The 11,489-nt window shown below is 41.6% G+C and overlaps 1 protein-coding gene across 1 annotated transcript; it reads left to right on the top strand.

Annotated features, from left to right (window-relative positions):
- Positions 1 to 8,546: 8,546 nt before the first annotated feature.
- LOC135506211 (tripartite motif-containing protein 16-like) lies at positions 8,547 to 10,959 on the top strand. Its single transcript, XM_064925724.1, has one exon. It carries the CDS (start codon positions 8,560 to 8,562, stop codon positions 10,168 to 10,170), a length of 1,611 nt encoding a protein of 536 aa, XP_064781796.1. The 5' UTR covers positions 8,547 to 8,559; the 3' UTR covers positions 10,171 to 10,959.
- The last annotated feature ends 530 nt before the right edge of the window (positions 10,960 to 11,489 follow it).

The following is an 11,489-nucleotide window of genomic DNA, read 5'->3' as shown; positions in this document are numbered from 1 at the left end:
GCTGTTTTTCAGTCTCTCGGTCCCAGCTTTGATGCACCTGTACTGACCTCGCCTTCTGGATGATAGCGGGGTGAACAGGCAGTGGCTCGGGTGGTTGGTGTCCTTGATGATCTTTATGGCCTTCCTGTAACATCGGGTGGTGTAGGTGTCCTGGAGGGCAGGTAGTTTGCCCCCGGTGATGCGTTCTGCAGACCTCACTACCCTCTGGAGAGCCTTACGGTTGAGGGCGGAGCAGTTGCCGTACCAGGCGGTGATACAGCCCGCCAGGATGCTCTCGATTGTGCATCTGTAGAAGTTTGTGAGTGCTTTTGGTGACAAGCCGAATTTCTTCAGCCTCCTGAGGTTGAAGAGGCGCTGCTGCGCCTTCTTCACGATGCTGTCTGTGTGAGTGGACCAATTCAGTTTGTCTGTGATGTGTATGCCGAGGAACTTAAAACTTGCTACTCTCTCCACTACTGTTCCATCGATGTGGATAGGGGTGTTCCCTCTGCTGTTTCCTGAAGTCCACAATCATCTCCTTAGTTTTGTTGACGTTGAGTGTGAGGTTATTTTCCTGACACCACACTCCGAGGGCCCTCACCTCCTCCCTGTAGGCCGTCTCGTCGTTGTTGGTAATCAAGCCTACCACTGTTGTGTCGTCCGCAAACTTGATGATTGAGTTGGAGGCGTGCGTGGCCACGCAGTCGTGGGTGAACAGGGAGTACAGGAGAGGGCTCAGAACGCACCCTTGTGGGGCCCCAGTGTTGAGGATCAGCGGGGAGGAGATGTTGTTACCTACCCTCACCACCTGGGCGCGGCCCGTTAGGAAGTCCAGTACCCAGTTGCACAGGGCGGGGTCGAGACCCAGGTTCTCGAGCTTGATGACAAGCTTGGAGGGTACTATGGTGTTGAATGCCGAGCTGTAGTCGATGAACAGCATTCTCACATAGGTATTCCTCTTGTCCAGATGGGTTAGGGCAGTGTGCAGTGTGGTTGAGATTGCATCGTCTGTGGACCTATTTGAGCGGTAAGCAAATTGGAGTGGGTCTAGGGTGTCAGGTAGGGTGGAGGTGATATGGTCCTTGACTAGTCTCTCAAAGCACTTCATGATGACGGAAGTGAGTGCTACGGAGCGGTAGTCGTTTAGCTCAGTTACTCTAGCTCAGTCTAGAGGGTGCAACAGGTCAGCACTTCAGGAGTAAATGTCAGTTGGCTTTTTATAGCCTCTTCTGCTGTCTCTAGAGAGTTGAAAACAGCACGTTTGGGACAGGTAGCACATCGGGTGAACAAGTCAGGTTCAGAGCACACACTGGATTCTCTGGCAGATGAGTAGGGTTGACCAGAGCGTTCTGCCCTCACAACGGCAGTCAAGCACCCAAGCTAACTGGCTAACATTGGCTAGTTTGCTAGCTACTTGTCATGTTCTGACCTTAAGTTCCTTTGTTTTTGTCTTTGTTTTAGTATGGTCAGGGTGTGAGTTGGGGTGGGCAGTCTTTGTTTTTCCATGTTGGTTTTTGAGTTCGGTCTAGTATGGTTCTCAATCAGAGGCAGCTGTCAATTGTTGTCCCTGATTGAGAATCATACTTGGGTAGCCTGGGTTTCACTTTTGGTTTGTGAGTTTGTTGCCGTGTGAGTGTTTGGGCCACACGGTACTATTTCGGTTTTCGTTCGTTCACTTTATTGTTTAGTATTTCAGTGTTCAGTTTGTTTCATTAAATATTACATCATGAACACTTACCACGCTGCACCTTGGTCCTCCTCTCTCTCTCAGACGACATCCCTTACACTACTTTCAGACACAAATGAGAGAACACCTCACTCTGACCATTTTACTCACCCTAGCAGAGCTGGTTAGCCTGTTTGTATATTATCCAGAGCATTGGTGACAAACTGTGCTGCTGGCAACAATTTAATTACACTTTTTTTGCTGACGTTTGCTGACACCGGCCATATTCAACGGGTGTTGAGAGTAAAACATGATTGCGTTATTCTGCGCTCTGGCACACTCAGACTAGAGTGCTCTGAAATCGGAGTAGATAGCCAGAGGGAATTTACAAACACATCCCTAATAACCTCTGTGAAAGTCCAGCAATTGGCTGCGATAGGTGTGATTGAGACTGATCAAGAATTAGTAAGAAAAATACACTTTTTCTCAGCTGCCTCACCAATGTTTTAATGTGAATTAATGAATTAATATTTCCAATAGACGGCAACATAAGACCATGAAGTATCAGTTATAGGCTATAGCAGCAATATGATTGACATATACTCTTTGGTTGCATGCTATTTTATGTGCCACGATTTTCTAAAATGGTCACTCATTACTTTACAGTTCTCTTTTTAGGCCTGTGTTGCTTTTGGGAGAGCAAAAAAAATAGTGAGTAGGTATTGAACCCCGGCAAAAGCATCACTAATCAGATGCACTGAACCTCAACCCTAGTAGACATGCATTATTATTTTTTAACTCAAAATATCAAATTGGGAGTAAACAGCCTCGGAATAGAAAAAAGAGCACATCTTCCAGCCCGCCAATAAATTACATCATGCAACCTTCGTCGAGGTTATCAAATTTACCGCTTGAAGGCAGACTGCTCGCTGCTGCTGACTACACAAGCTTTTGGCAGACTTGTTGAGTTGGCTACTTTTGCTAGAAGGCAGAGAGTATTGATGCTGGTTGATGAATTTGACAATGAATGTACTAGGAAATTATGTTTTTGTCGACCAGAGGTGACTGAATTAATATTCAGACTTATTGATAATCGTTATAGTAATGAAGTATAATTTCAAAACATGAGCTTAAAAACAGGTAATAAACACGAATCCTCATTATATTACTTCACAGTAATATGTTAAATGCCTTTTCAGTCCTTCCTCTTGCATTAGCAGTGTGGAAAAGGACAGAAATCTCACGCAGGAGTTTTCCTTTGAGGGGGAGTGGTGTATCCAGGGAGAATAATCTTCTGAAATGCCATTCGTGGTCATTGGAATTGTTTAACAACTGCAGTAGTACTGAATAAAGTGTATATCCTTACTAAAGTAGTAATTACTCAGAATTGCACAATTTTTAAAATTGTCTAGTTCATTTTATCACTTACAACAATAAAATAACAATTTATAGCATAACTTTATATTTATTTAGATGGGTGATATTATCTGCCAAAGTAACACCCCCTTAACATAATAACATGGACACTGAAAAGTAGCTTTTAAAAAATATAAATAAATCTGGTAGCTCTCAAAAGCCTTTACTTTGCTGAGCAGTTCGTTTTCAGGAGTCTGTCTGCCTGCCTGTCATCAGAGGAGTCTGTCTGCCTGCCTGGTCATCAGAGGAGTCTGTCTGCTTGCCATGTCATCAGAGGAGTCTGTCTGCTTGCCATGTCATCAGAGGAGTCTGTCTGCTTGCCATGTCATCAGAGGAGTCTGTCTGCTTGCCATGTCATCAGAGGAGTCTGTCTGCTTGCCATGTCATCAGAGGAGTCTGTCTGCTTGCCATGTCATCAGAGGAGTCTGTCTGCTTGCCATGTCATCAGAGGAGTCTGTCTGCTTGCCATGTCATCAGAGGAGTCTGTCTGCTTGCCATGTCATCAGAGGAGTCTGTCTGCTTGCCATGTCATCAGAGGAGTCTGTCTGCTTGCCATGTCATCAGAGGAGTCTGTCTGCTTGCCATGTCATCAGAGGAGTCTGTCTGCTTGCCATGTCATCAGAGGAGTCTGTCTGCTTGCCATGTCATCAGAGGAGTCTGTCTGCTTGCCATGTCATCAGAGGAGTCTGTCTGCTTGCCATGTCATCAGAGGAGTCTGTCTGCTTGCCATGTCATGTCATCAGAGGAGTCTGTCTGCTTGCCATGTCATCAGAGGTAGAGGTAGATATTTGAATAATGAAACATTAACACGCTTTCACAAAGAGGCCTCGTTTACATTTTAGTAATTTAGCAGACACTCTTATCCAGATCGACTAGAGTAAATGCCTTGCTCAAGGGCACATCAGATTTTTCACCTAGTCGGTTCGGGGATTCGAACCAGCCACCTTTCAGTTATTGCCCAACGCTCTTAACCGCTAGATTACAAACCACAAAAAAGTTAAACACAAAAAAGCAACTGGTAGTTTATAAATGGTAAACTGGTTAAATAAAAGACTGATGTTAGAACGTTCAGACTGCCATTGTTTTGGGGAAATGTCTGTCTACTTCAACAAATATCTCAAAATGTATGTATTTTAATGGTTTGAAGTTCTACACCATTTTAATCAGGATAACCTATTATTTCCAATGATGTAAATTTGGGCACTGTTACCAATTGGTGGTAGTTAAAATGTAAAAACATTATAATAATAGTCATGGAACTCTGAGTTCGTCCCATTGTTTCCTACAAGGGAAATATAGGTATGCCTGTTTATTACACAAAAGATCTCTCAATGTGTATATTTGGATTTTTTTCATGTCAGACACCATTTTAATCAGGATAATCTCCACTTTCCAATGACATACGGTTGGACAGTGTACCCTGCTGTCATCGATCGCTAGACCAGAAATAGTCATTTTCTTCTTACTTCCTCATTATGCAGACATAACCACACTTGGCACCATCGAAGTGCAAATGTTTACTTTCTACATAAGTTATTTTTCAGTTTCGTCCTAAGAACAGATTGTATTGGTACAATAAAAAAAGTATAAATTTATGGTGCCATTTAGGGAAAATTGAATTCTAAGGATAATTCCAGTCAGAAGAAGCTCAGCAAAGGTTTGTTTCAAGTCATTTTCTATGGCCCCGCGCTAGTGTTCCAGCTCAACCAACATTCTATGGCTGTTATTCAGCCTTCCGTGAATTTTGACTAGTTCTATTGTCCAGCTTACTGACTCACATGTTGACCAGACCGCACCACTTGCACCATTGCGTGCATGTTGATTTTGTCCCCCCACACCAGACTGCAATCAGAACACGCAGGTTGAAATATCAAAGCAAACTCTGAACTAATTATATTCATTTGGGGACAGATTGAAAATCATTAAATATTTATGGAAATTTAGCTAGCTAGCTTGCTGGTATTTGTTAATTTGTCCTGGGATATAAAAATTGGGTCGTTATTTTACCGGAAATGCACAAGGTCCTCTAACCCGACAATTAATCCACAGATAAAACGGTAAACCAAGTTTGTTTCTAGTAATCTCTCCTCCTTCAGGCTTCTTCTTCTTCTTTGGACTTTTATTTGACAGTTGGCAACCAACTATAAGGTGCATTACCACAACCAACTGGACTGGAGTGTGGACCTCAGTTCATCTTTCAATCACGCACGTGGGTATATGCTCCTTAAAACCAATGAGGAGATGCGAGAGGCAGGACTTGCAGCGTGTCAAGTATCACAAATACAACCAAGTTCTATTTTAGCACCTGGCTACGCAGACAGTCGTTGACGCGCGCGATCAGTGTGGGTACAATGATTGAAGAACATGTATGTGTACATTTCTTCTCATACCCACGACGGGAGAGGTGTGGTCAGCATGTCAGACCAAACCGTACTCTCCAGCTCCCGACCCAACCAGGGTATCACAGGAGGATTCTCCATCGTTTAAATCTCCAGGTTGGGAACATTTTGGCTTGCCAGTAGATTACAACAGCGATGGACAGAATTGTGTATAAAACGTTAACAGTTTTATATGGCGCCACGCTCAACGGAATAGGCTATGCAGCTTCCAACTCTTAAGTTATGTGGAGACATTCATGCCGACATCACCCCAATATACTAGAAAAAGGAAACACAAAGAAACACAACATCATCTCCCCTCTGCATTCAAGCAGTCCTTGGCAACTGATTCTGACCGGGCCAAAGCAATTACAAGAGTGATAGGTAGGCTATTTTGTTTATTTTTTGGCAGTCTTTTTTTTTTTGCTGCAAATATCCACCCACACTTCCCTCTTGCACTGTCACGCAGTGCTTTAAAAAAAAGCTTAGAGCTTTTTTTTGTCTCTATTTTGGTTTGGTCAGGGTGTGATTTGGGTGGGCATTCTATGTACCTTTTTCTATATTTTGTATTTCTTTGTTTTTGGCCGGGTATGGTTCTCAATCAGGGACAGCTGTCTATCGTTGTCTCTAATTTGGAACCATACTTAGGGAGCTTTTCCCCACATGGTTTTTGTGGGTAGTTAATTTCTGTTTAGTGTTTTCACCACACAAGACTGTTTCGGTTATTCTCTTGTTATAGTGTTCAGTTTTAATAAAACAAGCATGAACAATTATCACGTTGCGCTTTGGTCCGATGATTCCTTTTCTTCAGAAGATGAATACCGTTACATGCACCCATTTCAGCAAACCGGTAGACTAGCATAGGGTACCAAAGCTACTGAAATTAGAATTAAATGAATCAACAATTGCACACATAAATAGATAAATGCACATGTAAATAAATGCAAACATAAATGGATGAATGATTGCACACATTAATAGATAAATAATTAATCCTACCATTTCATTTTCTTCATTTATTTTTATGTATTTCTTCCACCAATATGATAATGGGGGGGGGGGGTGTCAAACAAACGTATGTGGGTGGTATCTAACACACCATTGGTTGATCAATGCAAAGGCGCAGTTTAAAGGCCATGTTCCACATTACTGCCCCCCAAACAATAACGTGTAAAGCACATATACTTTAGCTATGTATCATGATATGTCACTTATTGTGGGGAAATTGGAGATAAAATCTATTATATGCTGCTGTGCTACACAGTATACATTCCAAGATGGCGTAGCAGTCAGACGTCTTTGTCTTGTCTCGTCCCATGTGTATATATCTTTTTCTTCGCGTTATTTTTAATATTTTTCATAAACCTCAACTTCAAAATATTCTCCTGCAACTCGCATCTAGTAATATTTATTTGATTTAATCAAAACTAGGGCATCGAAATGACAATAGCCCTATAAAGAGAACTCACTCAACAGAATGGTTTCCCAGATGAGACTCTGAGGGGGGAAATTAACATATTGTGAAAAAGGAAATGTGTTCTTGTAGTTGATGTTGAGGGAAATGCGTCCTTATGACTGTGAGGATTGCTTATAGAGGAGAAAGGACTGGCAGAATTATTTATGTGATTTTGTACAGCAATGCTGACATTTCCATTACCTCAGCTCAAGCATTCCCAGACTAACCCTAATGAATAACATGTCAAATTAGTATTTCTCTAAATGTTCATTAAAGGCTTTCTCTTGATAGATGGATTGAGCAACAGCAGATGATGGATTGTGACAGATATGTATAAAACATGACTATATGAAAAAGAAATGTCAAATTATAATTTCATTTACAATGCTTTGTTTAAAGGTTCTCAGTGAACAGATCATTCCGAGACACATTCATAAATTTCATATTTTAAACTCTGCTCCCCTCTAGTGGTTATAATTTGAAAAGGAGTAGGCTTATATTTTGAGTGTAATCATTTTGATTTCTTGTAAAATTATTCAACAAATAGCCTTCAATTCTATTGTGAACATGCCATGTTGACCAATGACTAAACCCATTTGCATAATGTTATTTGGTCTGTTATAGTACGGTATTTTTTTAGTTGTTCTTTAGTAATTTATTGAAACTATGATAAAATGTCTATCGATTATAATGTTATAACATCCGAATGTCATCAAATTGTTTTCGGGGCTTTTATGTATACAAATACATACACTTTTCTATTTTTACCCATGACCTGCCACTGGCATTAAACAAAGCCTGTGTGTCCATGTATGCTGATGATTCAACCCTGTATGTGTCAGCAACCACAGCTAATGAAGTCGCTGAAACCCTTAAGAATTGCTGTCTGTTTTGGAATGGGTGGCCAGTAATAAACTGGTCCTAAACATCTCTAAAACTAAGAGCATTGTATTTAGTACAAATCATTCCCTAAGTTCTAGACCTCAGCTGAATCCCCAAGTCAGCTGAAAAGTTGTCACGTTCTGACCTTGTTCCTTTGTTTTTGTCTTTGTTTTAGTATGAGTTGGGGTGGGCAGTCTGTTTTCTCTGTTGTTTTTTGAGTTCGGCCTAGTATGGTTCTCAATCAGAGGCAGCTGTCAATTGTTGTCCCTGATTGAGAATCATACTTAGGTAGCCTGGGTTTCACTTTTGAGTTGTGGGTGTTTGTCTTCCGTGTCAGTGTTTGTCGCCACACGGGACTGTTTCGTTCATTTCAGGTTTATTGTTTTTGTATTTCGTAGTGTTCAGTTTATGTTTTAAAATAAACATTATGGACACTTACCACGCTGCGTTTTGGTCCTCCGATCCTTCTCGCTTCTCCTCCTCAGAAGAGGAGGACGAGATCCCTTACAAAAGTAGCTTACATACCTGGGACATTAGTTGACTTAGGTCTGAGGCCTTGACTCAGCACCCTAACTAAGATGTACCGTATTTGCTTAAAATAATAAAACATTTATTCTGTTACCAGAGATGAGAAGAAGCCATTTTGAATGTATTATAAGGGGTATGGAATTTTGTCTCTCCAATCAGAGATAATCTCTTCTTGGCCTCTATCCAACACCACACCATCTAGAGGTTCAGAGTGCACATGCTCACACACAGAACCAGGAAGTGAGTGCGGCAAAATGGCAGAAGCTATGGACTCGATCAGTTGTTCGATTTGTCTGGATACACAGAAGGATCCAGTGACTATTCCCTGTGGGCACAGCTACTGCATGGGCTGTATGAAGGGTTACTGGGATCAGGATAATCAGAAGGGTGTCTACAGCTGCCCACTGTGCAAGGAAAGCTTTTTTCCTCAACCAGTTCTGAGGAAAAACACTCTGCTGGCTGAATTAGTGGAAAAACTGAAGGAAAGACTTGAAGTTGCTTCACCAGTTCACTATTATGCTGGATCTGGAGATGTGGAGTGTGACGTCTGCACTGGGAGAAAACTCAAAGCCGTCATGTCCTGTCTGGGGTGTCTGGCCTCTTACTGTGAGACTCACCTCCAGCCTCACCATGAATCTCCTGCTTTCAAGAAGCACAAGCTGATCAAAGCCTCCACACAACTACGAGAGAAGATCTGCTCTCGTCATGACAAACTGTTAGAGGTTTACTGCCGCACCGATCAGCAGTTTATCTGTTATCAGTGTTTATTAGATGAACATAAAGGCCATGATACAGTCTCAGTTGCAGCAGAAAGGACTGAGAAACAAAGGCAGTTGGAGAACAAAAGGCAGAAATCCCAGCAGAGAATCCAGAAGAGAGAGAAGGAGATGCAGGAGGTGAGACAGTCTATGAAGTCACTGAAGTTCTCTGTTCAGGCAGCGATAGAGGACACTGAGAGGATCTTTACTGAGCTGATGCGCTCCATTGAACGAAGTTGCTCTGAGGTGAAGAAGTTGATCAGAGCCCAGGAGAAGATTGAAGTGATTCTGGCTGAAGAACTCCTGGAGCAATTGAAGCAGGAGGTCGCTGAGTTGAGGAGGAGCGACGCTGAGTTGGAGCAGCTCTCAAACACAGAGGATCATATCCATTTCCTCCAGAGTTTCCAGTCTCTCTCTGACCCTCCTGGATCTGAGATCATCATCACCGTCAACCAACGCATCTCCTTTGAGGGTGTAAAGACATTACTCTCTGGGCTGAAAAAGCAACTAGAAGATGTATTTAAGAAGGAAATGACCAAGGTACCTGGACTGGATCAGCTTACATTGGATCCCAACACAGTACATAACCGTATGTGTCTATCTGAGGGGAATAGAAAGGTGACATGGAGTTCTAGGTTCCAGTCCTATCCTGACCATCCAGACAGATTTACCTCACACCCACAGGTCCTATGTAGCAAGGGTCTGTCTGGAGCCTGCTACTGGGAGGTTGAGTGGAGAGGGTTTGGGGTTTATATAGCTGTCTCATATAAAGGCATCAGCAGGAAATGCAGAGAGGAGTGTTTGTTTGGACAGAATGATCAATCCTGGTGTTTAATCTGCTCTCACTCGGGCTGTTCTTTCTACCACAATGATAAAAAGACTGCCATACGTGTCCCCTACTCCTCCAGAGTAGGAGTGTACCTGGACCACAAGGCAGGGACTCTGTCCTTTTACAACGTCTCTGATACAATGATCCTCCTCCACAGAGTCCAGACCAAATTCACTCAGCCCCTCTATCCTGGGCTTGGATTTCAGCATGGGATCCATTTTGGTTTCGGACCATCTGTTAAGATACTTTCATTGACACAGAAAGGAACTTTGATATGACTATATGAAGACATGATTACAGTAATTGCATACAGATGTAGGATCTTAATTTGAGCCCAGTTTGCTACATCAGGAAGAAAAAAAACTCCAGCAACAGGAAATTATAATTTTTATGTGGATTAAATAATGGAGATTTTTGTTCGGGTTGATCAATTTTTTGTAAGGGAAAATCAAGTGAAATTTCAAAGTGGAAAATTCAAACTTCAGAAGCCTTTTTAAACCGCAAGTTAAATTCCCTCCATTGCAGGAAAGTTATCCTGCAACAGAGGGATCAAATTAAGATCCTACATATGTAATGATCTGAAAAAATATATACTTTACAACTAGAAAGGTTAAATGTCCTAAAGAAAATGTGTGTGCTTGCTTCAGCTGTCTACAAATATTTGTTATGGAAGTGTGTTAGATGTAGAATTTAAGATGAACAGAAACTGAAGCAGTTTAATAATAGCCTAGTATGGATAGGTCTGATTTTCTTTAGTAGATAGCTTACATAGATTTTACTTATATAGTCTATGTTAGTAAAAGTATTTTTCATTTTAGTGATAGATGTTGTTGTTGTTGTAGATGGTAGACAATAGCATACAGCATCTATAGTCCAAGGAGTAGATAAATGTGATACGATTTTTAGCTCGAATGTGGTCATTACGAACCAATTAATGTGCATAGGGGTGTGGCCTGACAGGTGTATTCTTGTCAATCAGACAGATTTGACATGTACCTATATAGCTATCAGTTGGAAAAACTTTCTTCAGTGTTTTCAATCCATTAGCCAAATAAAACGTGTTTATTACTATTCACAGTGTGATTTTGTCAAGTTAAATTGAAATCTCATTTGATTGTCCTATCTGTTCATCTTTTGAGTGTGGCTTTGCCTTCACACTCTTGAGTTTCCATTTTGGGTTGCAAGTCTATTTATGACATGAGGTGAGGTGAAAGGTTAAACTGAGGTCACACCAATTCCAACCCTGAAGGGAGGATCTGATTGGCATAGAGTAGATGAACCGTACGTCTGGCAGGTTTTAAAAGTAGTCAAGTCAGCTTTTTTTCTATAGAGCCAGCAGCAGCATGCAATCAAATGAATGACCCCAGTTTGCTTTTTAGTGAAGTTGCTGAACCCAACCACTGTGGATTGTGGAACAGTTTGAAATTTCAATTAAGCTCACATGATGGCACGGTGTGAATGCTTGACTTGGTGGAGTGTTCGCCAGACGATTCCGCCAACATGTTGTTGAACATGCAATATTTTTTTGTTAAAGTGCACAATGGCATAACTCAGCACCACACACAGTAAATTAATATTTTCAAAGTGAACCAGGTCC

Source organism: Oncorhynchus masou, chromosome 19 (genome assembly GCF_036934945.1).
Source record: "Oncorhynchus masou masou isolate Uvic2021 chromosome 19, UVic_Omas_1.1, whole genome shotgun sequence".
Taxonomy (NCBI): Eukaryota; Metazoa; Chordata; class Actinopteri; order Salmoniformes; family Salmonidae; genus Oncorhynchus; species Oncorhynchus masou.
Note: the sequence above shows the minus strand (reverse complement) of the source record. Positions and strands in the feature narration are given on the sequence as shown.

Coding starts and splice junctions, on each gene's coding strand:
- LOC135506211 (XM_064925724.1), top strand. CDS start 8,560: ATGGCAGAAGCTATGGACTCGATCAGTTGTTCGATTTGTCTGGATACA.